The sequence below is a fragment of the Pristiophorus japonicus genome, chromosome 3 (genome assembly GCF_044704955.1).
Source record: "Pristiophorus japonicus isolate sPriJap1 chromosome 3, sPriJap1.hap1, whole genome shotgun sequence".
NCBI classification, from domain to species: Eukaryota; Metazoa; Chordata; class Chondrichthyes; family Pristiophoridae; genus Pristiophorus; species Pristiophorus japonicus.
Window position 1 is genome coordinate 127,062,914 of NC_091979.1, and position 25,203 is coordinate 127,088,116.

The following is a 25,203-nucleotide window of genomic DNA, read 5'->3' on the forward strand; positions in this document are numbered from 1 at the left end:
GGGAAAATAGAGGCTTCCAGCATCATTACAATATTTAAATTGAGATAACCCCGCGGGAGCGGGTTATGCGTCCGCCTTCCTGTCCCGCCTCCGGGAAAAATTGAAGTGGAGGTTGGAGGCAGGATCAGGTCAGAAATTTCACTTTTAACAATCTAACTGCGCTATGCTCCAAACACCACTGTTTTTTTAATGGGAAAATTCCAGCCTATGAGTACAAAGGCGAGGAAGTTATGCTAAACCTTTATAAAACACTGGTTAGGCACCAGGTGGAGAAGTGTGGCTAATTTCTGGGCATCACACTTTAGGAAGGAAGTCAAGGCCTTCGAGAGGGTGCAGAGTAGATATACCAGATATACCAGGAATGAAAGACTTCAGTTACGAATCTAGAGACTGGGGGGTAAAAATTCCAGAGTGCTGGAAACCTGACAGTGCCACTACGGGTCGCAATTAATGGCCCCCGAAATTAATAGCACTGACAGTACTGGTATATTAATGCTGTTTGCTAATTAATATTAGCACAGGGCCAAACTTACGGTGTAAGGCCGGTTTCTCTAGTCTCAGGAGGAAGCCCAATGTAGCGTAGCCATAGCGTCCCTGGAGTAAGGCAACGTTGTCTTAAAGCAAGGCTATCATTTTAGAAAGTAGTGTCAGTCCCTTAAATGAGAACTGCCTCCTAAAATGAAAGAAAAATAATACTTTAAAAATAGGCAGTTTTTAGTCCTTATAGCTCAACTGCCTTCTGAAAAATAAATTGAAAATAATTCCCAAATGGCAGTCTTCAGCTCTTAAAGCCGAATTGCGTTCCACACCTAAACAAATGGGAAAAGTGCTTGAACACTAACATAAATGGCTCACCAAGCCAGTTGGTGGGAAATGGGTTTTGAAGAAGGGGCACCAAGGGTCTAGTACACAGCATTCCAGCTTTGTTCAGGGGGTCAACACTGCAAGAGAGGACAGGAGGCCCTCAAGGAAAAACGATGTGGGTCCAGGTCACTGAGGCCGCCACTGCCAGCAGTGTTACCCCCACAACCTGGCTCCAGTGCACAAAGCTTCATGACCTCAGATTAATGGTCAAGGTCAGTGAATGCATCTTCAAAAGCCATCTCCCACCAACTGCACCACCAGCCTCACACACTTTTCAATGCATGACTGCCCCCCAACCCCCCTCGCCGCAATCACTCACCTACCAACAATCTGTACCAAACACGAATCATGTCTCCGATTCCTAGCTTCACCTCACCCTCTTGGAGGAGACGGTGCTGGCCATTCTTGGCAGGGGCATGGCTGAGTCCTTGGTCAGCGGCAGGGCTGAAAGGATACAAGGGCCTGGTATCCTCGTATGTTATCCTCCTTCTCGCATGCATCTCTTGCTTTCCTGCCCTCCCCTTAACACTACTCCATTTTTGTGCCTTCCTCATTTCACACACCCAGGAAATGCAGACTGCCCAGTCAGTGGGTGACCAAGAAGAGGGAAAGGAGAGTGAAGAAGAAGTAACACTGCCACTCAATTTAACACTGCCAGCCACAAGTTCCTCAAGATCGACCAGCAAGGCATTTGCAGTGTCCAGCACTGAAAGTCAGCAGCCTTCCAGCAGCCATGCTGCAATCTCTGGGGTAGCAATGCATGACATCAGTAAGATAGGCAAAGGCACACACAATCAGTCAGTAAGGGAATGTATGAAACACAAAAGGATAGTATGCAGGTACAGCAAGTGATCAGGAAGGCCAATGGAATCTTGGCCTTTATTGCAAAGGGGATGGAGTATAAAAGCAGGGAAGTCTTGTTACAGCTGTACAGGGTATTGGTGAGGCCACACCTGGAATACTGCGTGCAGTTTTGGTTTTCATATTTACGAAAGGATATACTTGCTTTGGAGGCAGTTCAGAGAAGGTTCACAAGGTTGATTCCAGAGATGAGGGGGTTGACTTATGAGGAAAGGTTGAGTAGGTTGAGCTTCTACTTATTGGAATTCAGAAGAATGAGAGGTGATCTTATCGAAATGTATAAGATTATGAGGGGGCTTGACAAGGTAGATGCAGAGAGGATGTTTCCACTGATGGGGGAGACTAGAACTAGAGGGCATGATCTTAGAATAAGGGGCCGCCCATTTAAAACTGAGATGAGGAGAAATTTCTTCTCTCAGAGGGTTGTAAATCTGTGGAATTCGCTACCTCAGAGAGCTGTGGAAGCTGGGACATTGAATAAATTTATGACAGAAACAGACAGTTTCTTAAACAATAAGGGGATAAGGGGTTATGGTGAGCAGGCAGGGAGGTGGAGCTGAGTTCATGATTAGATCAGCCATGATCTTATGGAATGGTGGAGCAGGCTCGAGGGGCTGTATGGCCTACTTCTATTCCTATTTCTTATGTACTTATAAGGGTGATGAGTTGATTTATTGATGTTATTATGGATGGATAGATGTACAAAGTTGGATTCGAAAGTTTGCTTTGTGGTGGAATTTATTTCAGCATTGTGGAGTTATCCCCCTCATTCCCATTGACTTCAATTTTACTAGGGCTCCTTGATGCCACACTTGGTCAAATGCTGCCTTAATGTCAAGGGTAGTCACTCTCACCTCACCTCTAGAATTCAGCTCTTTTGTCCATGTTTGAACCAAGGCTGTAATGAGGTCTGGAGCCTAGTGGTCCTAGCGGAACCCAAACTGAGCATCGGTGAGCTGGTTATTGGTAAGTGCCGCTTGATAGCACTATCGACGACACCTTCCATCACTTTATTGATGATTGAGAGTAGACTGATGGGACGGTAATAGGCGGATTGGATTGGTCCTGCTTTTTGTGGACAGGGCATACCTGGGCAATTTTCCACATTGTTGGGTAGATGCCAGTGTTGTAGCTGTACTGGAACAGTTTGATTAGAGGCACGGCTAGTTCTGGAGCACAAGTCTTGAGCACGAGATGTTGTCGAGACCCATAGCTTTTGCTGTATCAAGTGCGCTCAGCTGCTTCCAGATATCACATGAAGTGAATCAAATTGGCTTCTGTGATGGTGGGGACATGAGGAGGAGGCCGACATGGATCATCCACTCATCAATTCTGGCTGAAGATGGTTGCAAACGCTTCAGCCTTGTCTTTTGTACTCACGTGCTGGTCTCTGCCATCATTGAGGATGGGCTATTCATGGAGCTTCCTCCTCCCGTTAGTTGTTTAATTGTTAACCAGCATTCAGGACTGGATGTGGCAGGACTGCAAAGCTTTGCTCTGATCCGTTGATTGTGGGATCGCTCATCTCTATTTATAGCATGCTGCTTCCGCTGCTTAGCATGCAGGTAATCCTGTGTTACAGCTTCCCTAGGTTGGTACCTCATTTCTAGGTACACCCGGTGCTGCTCCTGGCATGCTCTTCTGCACTCCTCATTGAACCAGGGTTGGTCCCCTGGCTTGATGGTAATGGTAGAGTGAGAGATATGCTGGACCATGAGGTTACAGATTGTGATGGAATACAATTCTGCTGCTGCTGATGGCCCACAGCGCCTCATGGATGCCCAATTTTGAGTTGCTAGATCTGTTTTGAATCAATTCCATTTAGCACAACACGATGGATGGTGTCTTCAGTGTGAAGATGGGGCTTTGTCTCCACAATGTGACAGGTAGATTGCTGAGGATGAGGTCAAGTAAGTTTTTCCTTTGTGTTGATTCTCTCACCACCTGTCGCAGGCCCAGTCTGGAAGCCATGTCCTTCAGGACTGGGCCAGCTCGGACAGTAGTAGTGCTAGCGAGCCACTCTTGGTGATGGACAGTGAAGTCCCCCATCCTGAGTACATTCTGTGCCCTTGCTACCCTCAGTGCTTCTTCCAAGTGGTGTTCAACATGGAAGAGTACTGATTCATCAGCTGAGGGAGAGAGGCAAGATAACCTTGTGCCTTGTTTTAAAACAGAAGTGATTTTGTTACAGAAAGAATTGCATTTATGTAGCACCTTTCACAACCACTGGACATTCCAAAGTGCTTTACAGCCAATGAAGTACTTTTGAAGTGTAGTCACTGTTATAAAATGCAATAGCTGACAAATTATAACAGTGACTACATTTTCAAAAGTACTTCATTGGCTGCAAAGCGCTTTGGGATGTCCAGTTGTCGTGAAAGGCATTATATTAATGCAAGTCTTTCTTTCTTCTGCTTGCTAAAATAAAGGAATAAGAAATATTAGAATTCAAGGAGTGTTTCTTTGTGGATTCATTAAAACTACACAAAAATTAAATACGATTGAATATTTCCTATTGAAAGGTTCTATGATCTTGGAAATCTTTATTCATTTAATATTCCAAAAATAAAAATATGTACTTAGTTTACAAAGGCTTTAGTTCTTAAATTCATGATTTGCTAATCCTGTCCCATTTTCAGCATAAAGCAAAGGCAAACAGCCCAGAAGAGCCGAGGGCCCAGGGGCAGCATGGGCCAGCCCACACTGCGATGTGTGCGCACCAGGTTTGTGCCGCAAAGCAGGTCTCCAGTCGTCCTGGTTAACCCTTGCCACTGGATAAAGGCCTAGCTCTGTCAAGCCTGTGTGGTGGCTGATGTTCAACAGTCACCACACATTAAAAAAATCCACACACAGGCCATCTTCCATCCCCTCAACTGGAGTTCAGGACTGGAACATCGGGTCCTTCATTGAAACATCTGTGAACTCATGTGGAAGAAAGTCATCCTCGTTCGAGGGACCACCTATGATGATGATGAAAGCAAAAGAGACATAGTGGTTGGAACACAAACCTTAGCAAGCACCATGTTAGCAGCACATTGGGTGTGATGTCATCACGCATATTGCTGGCGCATGCAATTCAAAATGCAGTGAACTATACGCTGAAGAACTCAGAATTTTTTGGCGAATTTCGTGATTGTCCTATTGAGTAATCTATACTTGAAATGTGCTTTTTAAAAAAATGATTGTCGTATCTGGATCCACACTTATGAAGACTTAAAGCATTGAAAGTGTAAGAAATACATACCCATAATGATATGCATTGCTGCAGTACGCGCATGCTTAAGTCCATGCACAGAAAATGCTAAGACATTAGTGGAACCTGAAAAACATAAATTTTATTATGTAAACAAATAATAACTAAAAGACATTTATAAATGCTGGCCTTTATGATTACCCTTCATTCATATTTCAGTGACAGGGAGCACAATAGTATCTTTAGCATTTTAAAATAACTGGAACATGCATGTTTTAACATTGCTGCATAATTTCCATGATCTTCCATTTACTTATCAATTTTTCTTTTCTAATTCATGAAAAGCTTTGCTTTTTGATTATTTAATGCAAATTAAATGTAATTGAAAAATGTATAAAGTATTTGGGGATTTTTTTTGATAACACTCCTGTGAAGCACCATGGGATGTTTCATTATGTTAAAGGCTCTATATAAATATAAGCTGTTGTTGTAGTAGTAGACACCTTAGTGGACATATTGGAGGTGGGGGTTTATTCTCAGCTTCCGCCCAAACTGGAGTGAAGCTTGCCCTGATTAATGTAAATCAGGCCTGGGACCAAAGTGCAAAGCAATCGCTTCGTTGACTTTGTTTTGTTGCCGCCCATTTTGGGCGCAAGTCCAATTTCTCGCCCAAATACTTGAAAGAATCTCAGTGCCCACACATAACAAAGAATTAAGAAAACCATTTATAAATAAATGAAATATGCTGGTTTTAACTTTTCTGATTATTTTCCATGATATTCCACTTACTTATCAATTTTTCTTTTCTAATTCGTGAAAAGATTTGTTTTTTGATTATTTAATGAAAATTAAATGTTATTGAAAAATGTATATAGGATTTGGGAATTTTTTTTCCTTTGGCTGAGACAATACACCTTTAAATGCTGAAAAGTGAAAAAAAGTTAACATCCTTTTTGATTTCTAAGTGATTTTAACTCCAAAGTCGGCTTTGGGATAAAAAAGTAATGCAAATGTGAGTATTTCTCCTAGTATTAATATCAATTATCTCATTGATTGTAATATTTTTGCCGCTTTGGTCTCAGAACAAATCTGCAGCTTGGTTTCCATGCTGCTGCACTAAGTTCCAACGAGTCTGAAGAATCCAGCCATAAAGAAGTCTCTGAAGATTCCAGCAGTATCCCTAAATGTTCTCCTGGTACCTTCTCTTATTTTTTGGTTACATCAAATTTTAGTCCAGAAATATGCCATTATCATTTCACTTTTGGCACGAGAAGAGAAAATCGTAATGTGGCACAGTCAAGCAACTTCACTACTATGCAATTTGGCAGCAGAAAACAGTTTTGGCATTAACAATCTGAACACCAATATCCTTAGAGTGATATCTGCTGCAACTTTGCCATAGTCATTTGCTTCTTTGGTGCCAATATCTTGCAGTTTCTCTACTCCAAACAGAGAAGCCAGTAATTAAGTCGTGGTTTTAGGAGGAATGATAAAAACGCTGAAAGGTGTGGATGATTATAGAGACCTCAGGGTTCAATCATATAATTCCCCGAAGGTGTATAACAAAAGCAACAACTTGTATTTATATAACACCTTTAGCAGAGTAAAATGTCCCAAGGCGCTTCACGGGAGGGTCATAAAACAAAATATGACACCGAGCCATATAAGGACAAATTAGGGCAGATGACCAAAAGCTTAGTCAAAGAGGTAGGTTTTAAGGAGCATCTTAAAGGAGGAAAGAGAGATAGACAGGCGGAGAGGTCTAGGGAGGGAATTCCAGAGGTTAGGGCCTAGGCAACAGAAGGCACGGCCAAAAATATTTGAGCAATTAAATTCTGGCTCAAGAAGCCAGAATTAGAGAAGCGCCGATATCTTAGGGTTGTGGGGCTGGAGGAGATTACAGAGATAGGGAGGGGCGAGGCCATGGAGGGATTTCAAAACACGGATGAAAATTTAAAAATTTTGCTTAACCAGGAGCCAATGTAGCTCATCAAGCAAATTGGGTGATGGATGAACGGGATTTGGTGCTCGTTAGTGAGATGGGCAGCAGAGTTTTGGATGACCTCAAGTTTACGTAGTGTAGAATGTGGGAGGCCAGCCAGGAGAGCATTGGAATAGTCAAGCCTAAATAAAGGTAACAAAGGCATGGACGAGGGTTTCAGCAGCAGATGAGCTGAGGCAGGGATGCATTCGGGCGATGTTACGGAGATGGAAATAGGCAGTTTTAATTATGGAGCAGATATGTGGTTGGAAACTTATTTCAGGGTCAAATATGACACCAAGGTTGCGACCAGCCTCAGACGCATGCTAAGGGGAGGGATGGAGTTGGTGGCTAGGGAATAGAGTTTGTGATGGGGAGCGAAGACAATGGCTTCAATCTTCCCAATATTTAGTTGGAAGACGTTTCTGCTTATCCATTACTGGATGTCGGACAAGCAGTCTGACAATTTAGAGACAATGGAGGGATCTAGAGAAGTAGAGGTGAGGTAGAGCTGGATATTGTCAGCATACTTGTGGAAACTGAAGCTGTGTTTTCAGATGATGTCGTCAAGGGGCAGCATATCGATGAGAAATATGAGGGGACGAAGGACAGATCCTTGGGGGACACCAGAGGTAACGTTGCGGAAGCAGGAAGAGAAGCCATTGCAGGAGATACTCTGGCTACGATTAGATAGATAAGAATGGAGCCAGGTGAGTGCAGTCCCACCAAGCTGGACGACAGTGGAGAGGCATTGGAGGAGGATAGAATGATCAACCGTGTCACAGGCTGTAGACAGGCCAAGAAAGACAAGGAGGGATAGTTTACCTTTGTCACAGTCACATAGGATGTCATCTGTGACTTTGATAAGGGCCGTTTCGGTACTGTGGCCAGGGCAGAAACCTGATTGGAGGGATTCAGACATGGAGTTCTGGGAAAGATGGGCACGATTTGGGAGGTGACAACACATTCAAAGGCTTCAGAGGAAAGGGAGGATGGAGATGGGGCGGTAGTTTGCAAGGGCAGAGGAGTCAAGAGTTGTTTATTGAGGAGAGATGTGATGATGGCAGATTGAACTGCAAGCAGATAAGGCCATAAATAAGGCTACCAGCATTATGGGATTAATAAACAGAGTCATGGGGACGAAAGTGCCCCATTTTTAGAGGCCCGTTAGCGCTTCCCGTGGAAGAGACTTTTTGCCTGGGGGGAGCTACCGGCTCTTGGAAAATTGCCCGAGGGGTTTGTGAAGGGGATGCCGTGGCAGCGCTGTGCCCCACAGGTAGCGCCCCGGGCCGTGCATGGTTACCCCTCATCGCCCCGTGGGGGAAATTGCCCCGCAGCCCGCGAGGCTGGTGCAAGCGGATGTCAATGCCAGCTTCACGTGTCATCAAGCTGGCCGACATCCATTCATAAGGCGGAACTTAAAGGGGAAGGTACTAGCGCCCAGCGCGCCGCCATCTTTACTGGGTTGCCGACTCTCGGGTCGGCTCCAGCATATGCTCCCTAGTGTGGTCCGGGCCGCCATCGTGCAGTCCGGCACTCCATTTTGGGTGCCGGGCTACAGAACCGATCCCACATTGCACTGGTGGGCAAGTGGAGGCCATCAGAGGCCTTGTAGAGTGCGCAACAGCCCTCCCCTTTAAGCGAAGGGGAGGGGCGTTGAAGCGGATCCATGTAGCGCTGAACATCTCACCCCAGGACCCGTCCCTAAAGGAAGTGGAGCGCACGAGATTGCGTTCCACTTCCTTTAGGGGCGGTAAGTCGAATTCAGTGGCTGGGAAGTCCCAGCCCCAGCAGGTTACCACCCCCAATCGGAGAGCAGGGCAATTTCTCCCCAATAGAGTGCAATAGTAAAGAAGCAAAGATAAATTTGTTCAAAACACTGGTTAGGTCACAGTTAAAATACAGTGTGCAGTTTTGTGTGTCCCACTATAGAAAAGACATTAAAATCATAGCAAGCATAGAGACTTTGTACTGAGACTGGAGCAGATAAGGCTGAGCAGAAATTTAATAGAGATATTTTTAAATTTTGAGGGCTTTTAATAGGGTGAATAGGGAAAGACTATTTCCTCTGGTTGGGGTGTCAGAAAGGGGGATCCACCAATTTAAAACCGTCACTAAGAGAGTGAGGAAAGAAATGTCTTTTCTCAGAGGGTTGTTGGAGCATTGAATGATTTGCCACAGGCAGTGGCTGAGGCAGAGATTGTTGCATCTTTTAAACAAAAACTGAGTAAATATATGAAGCAGAGAAGGATGCTGAGTTATGGGAAAGAGATCAAGGCACCGGAATTAAAGAGCAAGCACAGAGACATTGGACCAATGGCCACATTTTGTGCTTCGAACTTCTATAGATGCTACTTTTTGGCACTGAAAGCTTCAAGTGCACTGTTGTTAATGACTCCTCTTACATAAGTTTCCTTGGGTTATGTTTTCAACAGATGAAAAGGACACAGAATACCAGTAGCTGTCCTGGAGGGATACCAGGGGACCAAAATTGCCCCTCTCTTTAAGGCCTGTTACCACCACAAATCGGCAGCTACACTGCGGAGTGGAGTGACCGCTGACTTTTCGTGAAATGGCCACTGATAGCCCAATTACCATTTCGAGGTTTCCCGAGAGTGCTCCGATCCCCCCCTACCACTCCGCTGCTGCCGATCCATGCTAAGTGCATCATCACGGTGTGTTCCCCTGATCTACACCCCCGGCGATGGCGAAATTCCGCCATGAAAATCTTCGGCCCACCGGGTGATGCCAAACCCAATTTTGTTCCGGTGGTCCAGTGAGGCTGAGGCCTTCTGCAACGGCGGTGCGGCTTCTCTTAAAGGGGAGGATGCACTGCTGCTACCGCCATGTCTTTTTTTGTCAGCCGACTGCCATGCCAGCCCGACAATTATGCCCCCGGGTTCGGCCGGACCGCCAACAGGCAGCCTGGCAACCCCTCTTGGGTGCCAGGCCGCTGGCCCGGCTGAAACCCTCCCCGGTGGCCCAGTGGGCCGAGTTTGAAAATCGTGGTGACACGGCGCCGTGGTGATGTCATCGCGACGGTCAATCCGCACCGCCCCCAACTTCCACCCCTCAGGTGTTGCCACCGCCACGTATCGCCCCTCTCGTGTAGTCATCACCCCCATTAAGAGCGACTTCCGGATTCAAGTAAAAAACAACAAACAGCAGAATTTCACTCAAGAGCTGCGGTAAAAACCATTGAAACAGGATGTGTGCGCCCCGTTTCGGGCAGGGGCAGGGCAATTTCTACCCCAGATCTTCAAGGATCGGATATGGGAACCCTGGTTGATTCTGTCTAATACAAACATCTCATTGTCAACCCGTCGAAGATCAGCTAACTGAGCACAGAACAGGGATTGAACCTGGGCTCTTGCTGTTCTATCTGACTCCATAACACACTATATGGTTGCAACTTCCTTCTGAGTCATTCAGGGGTTTTACAGAAAATCTAGTTTGACTACAGTGATATCATGCTCTTAATCATACACAAATAGTTAAGTCTTCCAAACAAAATCAACACTTATAGTTTTACTGTGTAACTTAATCCAACATGCAAAGCTAGAGGCTTTACATCACTTAAAAACAAACTCCATCAACATTGAAGTTAGCACAGAATTAATAGAGTAAAGGTAAATACTTCCTCTGTTCATGAGGTGTAGCAAAATTGTAACTGTTTAATAAAGTTGGGTTATGATTTCATTACATCAAGAGCATAGCGGAAATTTTCACTCCTAGTTATTAGAAATAAATGTTGGAGACATTTTTTCTTTCAAAAAAGGAGACCCTTATTATGAGAATGATCAAGGATAAAAATATCACTGAAAATTTCCATGATTAAGAAGTTATATTCAATACATTTTGGCAGTTCTGTGTAAAACTAACTTTATTATAAATATTTTGATGGTAGCACTTGCTTCACATTTTTCACATTACTTGTCTCTCAGGCCAAGCAGCAACTGTAGCTGAGAGGTAAACATCCAACCTACTTCCAACCTCTGCTGTTGATCAGCAGTTCTGCACAGTGAAACAATTGAGACTGAGAATTCACTGTATCGGATGATTTCAACCATGAACATCCATCCCATCATTCTGCAATGCTCTACATTATCCTGCCTGCCTTTCTGTGAAAATCTTCTACCCATCAAAACATTAGAGCAATCAACAGAATTTCACAAAGCTTTGGTATTATTTCCTATGGGTGTAAAATATTTTCTACATTATTCTAATTATATATCCATCCTTTTCCCTGTGGCATTTGACAATAATGAGTGCATTAAAACAGAAATTGCACAATCTGGAAAATACTGGTATGAAGACATAAGCAACTGCATGCAGATTTTAATTTAGGTGCTGCAATTTATATGTTCCCATATTTGACTGACAGCTCTACTGGAGGAATTAGCGATTTCAGAGACTAAAAATACTCACTCCATGGCTGATGTGACCTCCCAGCCTACAGATATTATGTGCCCTAATGAAATTACTCTACAGATACTCGTCAGTTTCTTGGTTCTCAGGGAATCTCCATATACGACAACATTTAAAAAATAAATTGAATGCTAGTCCTACCTTGTCAGACTGCACAACTGTGTTACAGAGAGTGAACAGGTTGTGCACGGGCAGAGACAGGGAGTTAATATTCTACCCAAGCCGCGGTGAACATTCTCAGAGCATCAAAAGTGACACTGCTCAACATGCGTGCTCATAAATTAATTAATATATACATTATAAATAAAAACTAATTGCACCAATTTTACTCAGCAGCAAGCAATTCAATTGGTATCCAAAATGGAAGGTACAATTGAGTCCCATTCATTTTTTTGCCATTTGGTAGCAACCTTTTCAACTCAAACCATGGTAAGATTAAATTGAAGACAAAGGTTTTAATAGTTCAGGTAAAGTATAACTAATGATTGTATCAAGCAGAAATTGTCTTAACAATTGTCCTTGAAAGTGTGAGCACTTCTGCAGAACAATTAACTTAATTACCCAGACACATGCATATTCAGAAGGCTGTTAATGTCTCCCACATTCAAGCTGATAAATGTGATGTAATGACTTTCTATTCAAGCATATCTGAAATTCTTCTGAAAACTACGTTAACACTAGCAGTTTAATCTTGGTTATTTCCCCCAATTATCAGTCAAAATAGAGCCAAGCAGCATTTTTGCCCCACAAAATGAACAGGTAAGTAAGCAGTTATACAATGAGCTAACAGTGTGTAGACTTTGATGTTCATAGCCTGAAATACATAGACTATCTAGTGTTGGACTTTTGCCTATTGCTTCAGAAAGCCTTTAATTTGATGTCAGCCTAAAACACTGTATCTTAATTATTCTCTCCTCACATGTCTTTATGCCACCAGAACAATAGCCAACTCTGAGAAGGGTTTTGCTTTACAGGTTGGGGGTAATATATTAGCATGGATAGAGGATTGGCTAACTAACAGAATACAGAGAGTCGGGATAAATGCTTCATTCTCTGGTTGGCAACAAGTAACTTGTGGGGTGCCGCAGGGATCAGTGCTGGGACCCCAACAATTTATATTAACGACTTGGAAGAAGGGACTGAATGTAATGTAGCCAAGTTTGCTGATGATACAAAGATGGGACGAAAAGCAATGTGTGAGGACACAAAAAAATCTGCAAAAGGACACAGACAGGCTAAGTAAGTGGACAAAATTTTGGCAGATGGAGTATAATGTTGGAAAGTGTGAGGTCATGCACTTTGGCAGAAAAAAATCAACACTTTGGCAGAAAAAAATCAAAGAGCAAGTTATTATTTAAATGGAGAAAGATTGCAAAGTGCTGCAGCACAGTGGGACCTGGGGGTCCTTGTGCATGAAACGCAAAAGAATAGTATGCAGGTACAGCAAGTGATCAGGAAGGCCAATGATATCATGGCCTTTATTGCAAAGGGGATGGAGTATAAAAGCAGGGAAGTTTTGCTCCAGCTCTATAAGGTATTGGTGAGGCCGCGCCTGGATACTGCGTGCAGTTTTGGTTTCCATATTTACGAAAGGATATACTTGCTTTGGAAGCAGTTCAGAGAAGATTCACTAGGTTGATTCCAGAGATGAGGTTGAGTAGATTGGGCCTCTACTCATTGGAATTCAGAAGAATGAGAGGTGATCTTATCGAAACATATAACATTATGAGGGGGCTTGATAAGGTGGATGCAGAGAGGACGTTTCCACTGATGGGGGAAACTAGAACTAGAGGACATGATCTTAGAATATAAAACTGATTTGAGGAGGAATTTCTTCTCTTGGGTTGTAAATCTGTGGAATTCTCTGCACCAGAGAGCTGTGGAGGCTGGGTCATTGAATATATTTAAGGCAGAGATAGATAGATTTTTGAGCGATTAGGGAATAAAGGGTTATGGGGAACGGGCAGGGAAGTGAAGCTGAGTCCATGATCAGATCGGCCATGGCCCAATGACCTACTCTTGCTTCTATTTCTTGTGTTCTTGTGATTGGAACCAGCTACTCAACACTCTTCCATTTTTGGCCATTACCCCCCACCACCCGCACCCAATCCCACCTGCTCCCCCATGTTAAAATTCCTCCCATCCTTTCTGCTTTCCATTTAATAACAAATTGGCTCAGTGACAGGAAACAGAGAGTAGTGGTGAATGGTTGTTTTTCGGACTGGAGGAAGGTATACAGTGACGTTCCCCAGGGGTTGCTACTAGGGCCACTGCTTTTCTTGATATATATTAATGACTTGGACTTGGGTATACATGGCACAATTTTAACATTTGCAGATGACACAAAACTGGAAAGTAAAGTATAGTGAACAGTGAGGATAGTGATAGATTTCAAGAAGACATAGACAGGCTGGTGGAATGGGCAGACATGTGGCAAATGAAATTTAATGTAGAAAATGTGAAGTGATACATTTTGGTAGGAAGAACGAGGAGAGGCAATATAACCTAAAGAGTACAATTCTAAATGGGGTGAATGAACAGAGAGACCGGAGGTGGGGTATATGTGCACAAATCGTTGAAGGTGGCAGGGCAGGTTGCGAAAGTGGTTAAAAAAGCATACGGGATACTGGGCTTCATAAGTAGAGACAAAGGGCTACATCCTCCATTTTTAAGCTTATCATTCAAAAATGGGGGTTATTTCCGGTGTGGGCGGTAAAAAAGGGGTTTCAGATTGCCGGCTTCTCGCCCATTCTCAAAACACCTAGTTTACAATTTTGAAAATGGGCGTTACCGTGAGCGGTATCAAATGGGCGGTAGCGTTAAATTTTTCTGACCTTCTGCCGTAAAGTGTGGCCATCCTTAGCAACGGCATGGCAATGCTCGATTCAGGAGGTCAAAGGTCACCATGACATGCGCAGAAGAGGAGACAGAGAGAGAGGGAGCTCAGAGGACCTGAAGGCGTGGCTGGGTGTGGTGTGGCTGCTTTGGGAGGAAGGAGGGAGACTTTAGAGCTTCACAGCAAGTAGGCAAACAAAACGTAGCTGTTACCAGCCACATATTTGACCTATAGAGGGAGAGGAGGAGGCATCACAGCACGCTGTGGAGACTGACGCTGGAGAGAGCAGTGAGGTGGGAGAGGAGCGCTTAGGAGGCCGCAAAAGAGCCAGGAGGTTCTCGGATGAGGCAAATGCCTCCCTCCTGCAGGAGGTCGAGTTACGCTGGGGTGATTTGACACAGGGAGGGTGTGGGAAGCCCACCACAAAGACCTACCAGAGGATATGGACCAAGATAGCAGAAGTGGTCTCGTCGGCAACCAACGAGGTGCATGAGGGCAACCAATGTCGCAAATGATGGAACAACCTTATGGGATCCGCAAGAGTAAGTATTACATTGATTTACATGTACTTATGTATTTTTTCTAACTTGATTTGTAACAGTCATGAGTGACTATTAGCAGATGTGAGGTCTTGCACTTTTACCGGGAATGTTTTACTCAAAGCCTGTGGTCACGGTGTACGTCTTTAGGTAAAGAATGCTAATAATCATAATAATAATGATTACATCTGTCGGTTATGTGTTGTATCAGTGTCTGTGACAATACCTAGCAATGATATCATGCAATCATCTCATGTCATGTCGTCCTGTCACCTTTTACAGAAGAAGCTATCGACGATGAGGTCCATGCTAGCACTCGTGGGGAAGCAACCCCGGACAGTCATGGACACATCTGCAGACGCTGAAGTGATGCCACGTGAGTAAAGCTTACACCATTGCATGATGTAAAGTCAATAGATGCCACACCAACTCATATCCGACCAATCATATATGATAGATGATTTCTAAAAGTGTCATAGAAATAATGCTGGCCGAATGAAAATCATTGCAATCCACAATGTGTTGAAGGTCATGAAATGTGATGTCTGCGATGATTTTGAGAGCGGTGGTGCTTTTGTCGTGCATTTGTCGTGTGTAGCGCTGGACTCACCTTGTCACCCTAGAACCCCCTTCTCCTCTAACAACCTCATTTGTGTCTTGCAGCTCAGTCAGCAGCATGGCCCCAGGCAACGCCACCGAGGCCAGAAGGTGGGGGTGCGGGGCATGAGTCGGCAGATGATCCGACTACATCTGGTGCTGAGGAGCTCCGATTGTTGCCCGTAAAACCCGCTGGGTCTGTTCTCGACGGATGAGAGCGCGGTCTTCGAAGAACCTGCATCGCCATGCTTCAGAACCCATTCCACCCCAAGGCCATCTATTGGTTCTCCGGTCATTCCCGCCTCCACTCTGGAGGTGCCGGCTCCAAGCACCTCTCCACAGGGCACACCAATTGTCCCCAGGACGGCGCCGACCCCACGGAGGCCTCGTGGATGCAACATGACAGCGGAGAGATGATTCAGTTGTCCAGGAGGACTGTAGACATTGCTGACCAGCTCACTGAAGCTTTAGGGGGGCATATCCCGATACCTGGCCACCATGTCCAAGTACATTCCGGGCATGGCGGAGTCTCTGGATGCGATAGCCAGGGACACTGCTGCCACAGGCCTCCCAGTGGTCCCAGAGCGCGGCACTCCACCCCAAGATTCCACACCACCACTGCGAATGACAGATGCGAGCAAGGACCAAGATCCTGCTTCTGCATCAGAGAATGTTGCCCCTTTGGCACCACCCAAATCCTGTACCCGTTCAACCAAGGCATCTGTCTTCATCCCCCCCAATGAGGCACCGCCTGAGGAGCTCCTCGGCCAGGTGCCGCGGAGCGAGGAGGGGAAGGGATAGAGGTGGAGAGAAGAAAAAGAGTGGGGAAGGAAAGTGAGGTGCATGTGCGCAGGTGATGGCTGTGTTATATCTCCATCTGGGTGGATGCAATTTGTTGCAATGTATGGGGGCTGGGGACCACGCTCCTGCTTTGCCTTTTTGTTCTGTGTTGCTGGACATGTTGACCATGTGATTTATGTCAATAGTGGAAAAAGTGGGATGTGGGCGGGGGTTGGGTGTTATTGGCTGTGTTAGTTATGATGTCAGACCAATGTTGGTATTAAACTTTTAGAATTGAACATTATCTTGTTGCGCATTGTCTCAGATAGCTGGACCATTATACACTGGTGATTCCTTACCGTGAAAGGATTAAATAAAACTTAACTTCAATCAACGTAAACTTTAACTGGCATCAAGATGATGGGTGTTATATATGCAGACTATAGATATGCTCTCTATTTAGTCACTGTATAGTTGCATAAGATGGAGACTTGTTTACGTGATGTACTATCAATAAGGTTTACACTGTATATATACTACGCTGGCACCACTAGAGGGTGCAACTGGTGGAGACCGGGGTTTCCTGCCCTGGTGGCAGGGGCTGTATAATTCTGGAGTTACGAACAAAGGACCAAGGTCACTACAGATTGAGTACAACACATTGCCTCGTGGAGTCATTCATAAGTACATTGCAGACAAACAACTGGCGATGAGAATACGGACTTTCATGTAATTATGGCTACCTTTGGCACGCTAAAAGATTTCGCAGAGGGTGATGATTGAGATGCCTTCACGGAAAGGCTCGAGCTATATTTCATGGCAAACGACCTGGCAGGGGAGACGGACGCATCGGCGGAGAAGCGCAAGGCTATATTGCTGACCAGTTGTGGGCCCCGAGGTCTACCGCCTCGTCAGGGACTTGCTGGCACCAACAAAGGCCAAGGATAAGACATACATTGAGCTGACTGAACTAATTCGCGACCAACTTAAACCAAAAGAGAGCATCCTCATGGCCAGGCACAGATTCTACACTCACCGCAGACCTGAGGACCAGGAGATTGCAAAATATGCTGCCAACTTGCGGCACCATGTGATTTTGGCACGCACCTCAACCAAGCATTGCGAGACATTTTCGTTATATGAATTGGCCACGAGGGCCTCCTTCACAAGCTATTATCTGCCGACACCACAGTCAACCTGCAGAAGGCCATCAGCATCAGTCAGGCATTCATGACCTGCAGCACGAGGCAAATTATTTATCCTGTGGACTCAAACCCGGCAAGAACTGTACACAGAATGGTGCCTTTCACAGGCTGAATGTGGCTCTGCCCAGGGCAGAGAGCACTGTCCTCAGGGTTCCAGAACTCAGAGTCCGCCGAGGGGTGCTAATTGAGTAGCACCATGCTGGCGTTGCGGAGGAAACCATAGGGCTCACCAGTGTCGGTTTGCTGAGTATGTATGCAAAGCCTGTAACACAAAGGCCCGCCTCCAGTGTATGTGTAAAAGAAATACGACTCACTGTCTAGCAGAGGAGTCGGTAGATGACTTTCAGTCCAGCGGGGAGTATGATGATTTGGCCAGAGAGGCAGCTCAGCCCCAAGAAGAAGTGTATGGAGTGTATACCCGCACCACCGCTTGCTATCCAGTGAAGATGGAAGTCGAGATAAACGGCGTTCCATTTTTCATGGAAGTGTACACGGGAACGAGCTAGTCAGTGATGAGCTAGGATGCCTTCGAGAGGCTATGGAATGAAAAACGATCCGAGCTGGTTCCAGTACAGGAAAAGTTGCGGATGTAAGTGTAATCCATAATGGCGTGGTGCACAAGTTACCTCTGTGATGGTCCAACACTACTCGGAAGAAGGTGGATGAGGAAGATCCAGTGGAAATGGGAAGACCTCTTCACTCCAGAAATCAATGTCTCCCGTGCTCAGAGGCAGAGCAAAACCGCACCTTCGCTTGGGCCAGGTACCTGAGGCACAGACCATCCATCATGACTGCATGGCAATGATCTGACCGGAAAGTACCTTCCCGGTTTCAGTGGCAGGATTCCTGGGGAGGAAGATCGAATTCACAGGCACTCTTGCAGCTTTTGTGGCAGAATTGTGGGAGAAAAGGATCAAGGCAGTCAACCTCGAGGACAGAGGCAAGATGACGTCCCTGCTGCTGCAAGGTGCAGTGTGGCTGAAAAAAAAGATGGCCACGGCAATATCACGAGTTGCAACGCTGAGGGACCAACACGTGGTGTCTAACAAAGGATTTGATTGGGGTAAAGCCAGCAGGGTTCTCTTAAAGGAGACCTGCAACCAACTGAACTTAAAGAGACATTGTATGCATGGCAATCAATGTAACGAACCGATTAAGATTGTGAACAAAATGTTGTTGTGAGATGTCGGGAATAGAGTGTCCCCAAAAGTAGCAAGCGAGCGAATTCCGGAGGGTAAAGGCGCTGATCCTGATGCCCTACCCCAGGTGTCCCCACAAGTTATAGGCCAGCGACCTCAGGAGGGTGAAGGCACTGATCCTGATACCCTGCCCCAGGTCTATCCCATGCTGCAGGTACCCGATGGCACTATTCACCACAGACCTGGAAACAGCGCCTCTAACGGCACCAATACGCGCAGTCGGTCGCCGTTGCCCACCACCCGCGTGGAGACGGCGCAGCCCCCAGGCCTAGTCGCTACCTTGGCCATGTCCGGGAGATAAAGGTCAGAACTAACGAGTTCCCCAAACGGGACCTGGAACAGCCAGGTTTCCAACACCATTAAAGAGCAGGCAGAAGATTCTGCAGCCCTCAAAGGAAGACAGAAAGACCACACACATCTGTGACTCTGCCCATCACTAGGCAACGGCAAAGGCCTTGAGTCCTGGCAAGGTGAGTGAACCAAGCCCACCCCGCTAGCAGGGGGTGCAGCGCCGCCATCAGACGACTAGGACCCTTTCCGGTTGCTCTGCAACTAGTGTCCTTGCATACCTGTACTGCTACCTCAGTACTGACCATGACTGAACCATGAATGCAATCTATGCAATCCTGGCGCACGACCGTAAAATGTAACGAATGTAAGTCACTGAACCAAGGTGTCACGATACAAACTGTACATGCACCGAGTCTGATCCTGTATGTTAATGTAACGGGCCAGATTCTTGATCTCGCTAGGGGGGCGGGGGTGGGAAATGGATGTATGTAGCCATGGACACACACATGGATCACACCCAGCACCCTCTGGAACCTCCTCTGCATCATCGAACCATCCAAATTGGTAACCACTTCCCAACATTGTGGCAAAAGACTTGGGGGTTAACAGGGAGAGAGCCAAGCCAAGGTGCAAGGGCTATTGGCACTTAAGTCTGGGGAGAGCTAAGCCAGAGCAGATAGTGCAAAGGTAATTGGCACAAAGGACTTGGGGGAGAGTGATGTTATATATGCAGACTATTGATATACTCTCTATGTAGTCACTGTATAGTTGCATAGGATGGAAACTTGTTTACGTGATGTACTATCAATAAGGTTTACACTGTGTATATACTACGGTGGCACCACTAGAGGGTGCAACTGGTGGAGACTGGGGTTTCCTGCCCTGGTGGCAGGGGCTGTATAAAAAAGCAGCCACACTCTGGAGTTACGAATAAAGGACCAAGGTCACTACAGTTTGAGTACAACACATTGCCTCATGGAGTCATTCATAAGTACATTACTGACATAACAATGGGTACCATTGATGTCTGAGCTGCACACACACAGCAGTATGTCTGCGTTGTCACTCACATCAGCGCTCTTTCAGGCAAATCTTTCCGATATCAGCTCCTCACGTTAAGAGTGGGATTTAACAAATGCCAGCCACACCGCTGGTGTCCGTCCCAGTTAGTTCCACTTTTTGTGGCCGGTTTTTTGAGCGGGCAATATTCTGCGCGATATGTGTGCGAGGTGGTGAAATTGACGGTGGGCGATCTCCATGGGCGCTAGTTTGGGTAAATATGCTCTTTACCATAAAAAACAGTCGTCGGTCGTTATTATTGAATCTCGGCGTTAAGTCCGTGAGGAAAGTAATGCTGGCCGATAATATGGGTGTTGAAATTGCCCATTCTGCTGATACTGCCCCAAAAAAGTGGCGGGCAGTAATATTTTTTCTTGGCGTTAAGCACATGGGAAAACTAATGCTTGGCGATAAGTCTCTTAAAAAAGCCCGCCAGTTTCCATTTTGTGCCAAGATGGGCAATATCTGGCCGTTATACGTAATTTCAGCGGTTAAATGGGCGTTAAGTGGGCGTTAAGCAGGCAAAAAAAGTGGAGGTTCTAGCCCATGGGGGCTGAAATTCAGGTCCATCCGAAACAGGGCGCACCTACCGCTTTTTGGCCGCCATTAGCGCCGCAATGTTTGAGTCTGGAAACCGCCCGAAATTCAACTATTTAAAAAAAAATGCCGCCCAGCGGTATTGGCCAGCAGAAATCAGCACTTTGCAGCAGTGTGGGAGAGGAGCTTGGAGTGGAGATTCCACGGGGAAAACTCCACTTCTGTTGATGAGGTCTTAATGAGCCAGCTTCTCCTTGGCCTTCTTAAAGGCCAGGGTTTGCAGCTCGGCACTGAGGAAGGAAGGCATTGAAGTTAAGGCAATGCCAGCTGGACCTGTAGCGAGGAGGGCAAGCCATTTTTTGGATACAGAACTGGAGACACTGATGCAGGCTGTGGAGGGAAGGAGGCGAGTGCTGTATCCTGACAGAGGCAGACCAACTTGCGAGCTCTTCACCAATGCCTGGAGATAGTTTGGAGGTGTCAGGGACCTCCATTCATGACCGGACCGCTACCCAGTGCCGCAAAAGGATGAACAACATCATCCATCTAATGAAAGTGAAAACCTGTTGCACCAACTGCAGACCTTCCATCAGCGAGCCAGTCCTTCATTCTTCTCTTATTTCCCACCTTCACGATATAGTCACTGAAGCAGAATTTCACTGTTGAGGCCTCTTATATATATATATATATATATGTATATATATAATGTGTGTGTTCTCGCAATGGAGACTCCCTTTCATGTCAGTTACAGCTGCATGTCAGGGTCACACTCTTGTGCACTCATTTCTGAGGCCTCCTGACAATGATACTCAGTAACCATTCTTTGTTTTGCAGGCCAAGGTTGCGCACAACTGGATGGAGCAAAGGAGGGCTGTTGGTGGCGAGCCCCTGCTTCAAATCCTGACACCTTTGGAGGAAAGAGTAGAGGCGCTAGTGGACAGACATGTTGCCTTCCCTGTGGCCACCAGTGCCGATTGTTATGTATGTAAACATGTAAATACCATGTCTAACCACCACAGGACTTATCCCTGGGAGTCCCAAGGGATCCCACAATCCCTTGGGAGCACCTGCATATGAGGAGGCCTCAGAGGCTGGAGAGGCACTCTGAAATCTGTAATAAAGGACTACTGTCACACCTTACTTTGAGCTTGCAGTATCTAGTCTGACTCTTTATTCAAGACATAACAACTGGTAACGAGACACAGAAGACGAACCCCACCGCAACAATGCAGAGAACTATGGGCATCCTGGAGAAAATTTCAGAGGGAGATGATTGGGAAACCTTCGTGGAGCGACTCGGCCAACGAGCTGGAAGGAGAAGTGAACGCTGCCAAACGAAGGGCAATCCTCCTCACCGTTTGCGGGGCACCAACGTATGGCCTCATGAAAAACATGCTCGCTCCAGCGAAACTCACAGACAAGTTGTACGATGAGTTGTGTACACTGGTCCGGCAGCATCTAAACCCATAGGAAAGCGTTCTGATGGCGAGGTACCGGTCGGCTCTACACGTACATGAGGTCTGAAGGCCAGGAAGTGGCGAGCAACATTGCCGAGCTAAGGCGCCTTGCAGGATATTGCGAATTTGAAGGATACTTGGAGCACATGCTCAGGGACTTCTTTGTACTTGGCATCGGCCATGAAGTAATACTTCGCAAACTTTTGACTGTAGAGACCCCAACCTTGAGTAAAGCCATAGCGATAGCCCAGGCGTTTATCGCCACCAGTGACAATAGCAAACAAATTTCTCAGCACACTCGCGCTGCTGCAAGTACTGTGAACAAAGTAACGTTGTTTTCGAATCGAAATGTACATGGCAAGACTTACACGCCTGCAGCTGCACATCTGCAGATGACTCAGAGTCCACCATCAAGGGTGGTGAATACCAGGCCATTAACACCTTGTTGGCGTTGCGGGGGTGATCATCGTTTCCATTCATGCTGCTTCAAAGGATATGTTTGCCAGGGCTGTGGAACAATGGGACACCTCCAAAGTATGTGCAAGTGAGCTTCAAACCCCGCTAATCCTGCAAACCACCATGTTGCAGGAGGACAGATCCACGGTGGATCATGATGAAACAAAGCCTCAAACCGAGGAGGCAGAGGTATATAGGGTGCACACATTTACCACAAAGTGTCCTCCGATAATGCTGAATTAAATGGACTCCCGCTGTCCACTGAGCTGGACATGGGCACAAGCCAGTCCATAATGAGCAAAAAAACTTTCGATAAATTGTGGTGCAGCAAAGCTTCAAGGCCAGTCCTGACTCCCATTCATACTAAACTGAGAACGTACACAAAGGAACTGATTCCCATAATTGGCAGTGCTACCGTAAAGGTCTCCTATTATGGAGTGGTGCACGAGTCACCACTCTGGGTGGTACCGGGCGATGGCCCCACGCTGTTCCACAGGAGCTAGCTGGGAAAGAAAGGCTGGAACTGGGACGACGTCCGAGCGCTTTCGTCCGTCGACGACACCTTGTGCCCAGGTCCTAAGCAAGTTCCCCTCGCTATTCGAACCAGGCATCGGGAAGTTCCAAGGAGCAAAAGTGCAGATCTATTTGATTCCGGGGGCGCGACCCATTCATCACAAGGCGAGAGCGGTACCTTACAGGATGAGAGGGTGGAGATCGAGCTGGACAGGCTGCAACGAGAGGGAATCATTTCGCCGATCGAGTTCAATGAGTGGGCCAGTCCGATCGTTCCAGTCCTCAAGGGAGACAGCACCGTCAGAATCTGTGGTGATTACAAAGTAACTATCAATCGTTTCTCACTGCAGGATCAATACCCGCTATCAAAAGCAGATGACCTATCTGCAAAGCTGGCGGTAGGGAAAACGTTCACGAAGCTGGACTTGACCTAGGCTTACATGACGCAGGAGCTGGAGGAATCATCGAAAGGCCTCACCTGCAACAACACACACAAAGGTCTCTTCATTTACAACAGATGCCCATTTGGGATTTGATCGGCCGCGGCGATATTCCAGAGGAACATGGAAAGCTTGCTGAAGTCGGTCCCGCGCACCGTGGTCTTCCAGGACGACATCTTGGTTACAGGTCGGGACACCGTCCAGCACCTGCAGAACCTGGAGGAGGTTTTTAGTCGGCTTAATCGTGTGGGGCTCAGACTAAAACGCTCGAAGTGCGTTTTTCTAGCGCCTGAAGTGGAGTTCCTGGGGAGAAGAATCGCGGCGGATGGCATCAGGCCCACCAATTAGAACACAGAGGCAATCAAGAACGCACTGGGTGATGTGTAATGAGAAGGGACTAATTAGCAATCTTGTTGTGCGAGGTCCCTTGGGGAAGAGTGACCATAATATGGTAGAATTCTTTATTAAGATGGAGAGTGACAAAGTTAATTCAGAAACTAGGATCCTGAACTTAAGGAAAGGTAACTTTGACGGTATGAGGCGCGAATTGGCTAGATTAGATTGGCAAATGATACTTAAAGGGTTGATGCTGGATAGGCAATGGCAAACATTTAAAGCTCACATGGATGAACTTCAACAATTGTACATCCCTGTCTGGAATAAAAATAAAACGGGGAAGGTGGCTCAACGGTGGCTAACAAGGGAAATTAAGGATAGTGTTAAATCCAAGGAAGAGGCATACAAATTAGCCAGAAACAACAGCAAACCGGAGGACTGGGAGAAATTTAGAATTCAGCAGAAGAGGACAAAGGGTTTAATTAAGAGGGGGAAAATAGAGTACGAGAGGAAGCTTGCCGGAAATGTAAAAACTGACTGCAAAAGCTTCTATAGATATGTGAAGAGAAAAAGATTAGTGAAGACAAACGTAGGTACCTTGCAGTCTGATTCGGGTGAATTTATAATGGGGAACAAAGAAATGGCAGAACAATTGAACAAGTACTTAGGTTCTGTCTTCTCAGAGGAAGACACAAATAACCTTCCGGATGTACTAGGGGACCGAGGGTTTAGTGAGAAGGAGGAACTGAAGGATATCCTTATTAGGTGGGAAATTGTGTTAGGGAAATTGACGAGATTGAAGGCCGATAAATCCCCAGGGCCTGATAGTCTACATTCCTGAGTACTAAAGGAAGTGGCCCTCGAAATAATGGATGCATTGGTGATAATTTTCCAGCAGTCTATCGACTCTGGATCAGTTCCTATGGATTGGAGGGTTGCTAATGTAACACCAATTTTTAAAAAAGGAGGGAGAGAAAACGGGTAATTATAGACCGGTTAGCCTGACATCGGTGGCGGGGAAAATGTTGGAATCAATCATTAAGGATGAAATAGCAGTGCATTTGGAAAGCAGTGACAGGATTGGTCCAAGTCAGCATGGATTTATGAAAGGGAAATCATGCTTGACAAATCTTCTGGAGTTTTTTGAGGATGTAACTAGTAGAGTGGACAAGGGAGAATCAGTGGAGGTGGTGTATTTGGACTTTCAAAAGGCTTTTGACAAGGTCCCACACAAGAGATTGGTGTGCAAAATTAAAGCACATGGTATTGGGGGTAATGTACTGACGTGGATAGAGAACTGGTTGGCAGATAGGAAGCAGAGAGTCGGGATAAACGGGTCCTTTTCAGAATGGCAGGCAGTGACTAGTGGAGTGCCGCAGGGCTCAGTGCTGGGACCCCAGCTCTTTGCAATATATATTAATGATTTAGATGATGGAATTGAATGTAATATCTCCAAGTTTGCAGATGACACTAAGCTGGGTGGCGGTGTGAGCTGTGAGGAGGACACTAAGAGGCTGCAGGATGACTTGGACAGGTTAGGCGAGTGGGCAAAAACAAGGCAGATGCAGTATAATGTGGATAAATGTGAGGTTAGCCACTTTGAGGGTAAAAACACGAAGGCAGAATATTAT

General features: G+C 46.0%; 1 protein-coding gene across 3 annotated transcripts in view; it reads right to left on the reverse strand.

Moving 5' to 3' along the window:
* The window catches only part of cerkl (CERK like autophagy regulator), a 272,030-nt gene that overhangs the window by 25,259 nt on the left and 221,568 nt on the right, over positions 1-25,203 (reverse strand). For all 3 annotated transcript variants that reach the window (XM_070875804.1, XM_070875803.1, XM_070875801.1), the window contains one exon: positions 4,970-5,044. In XM_070875804.1, coding sequence (XP_070731905.1) covers positions 4,970-5,044 — 75 coding nt within the window. The remainder of the gene's footprint in view (positions 1-4,969; positions 5,045-25,203) is intronic.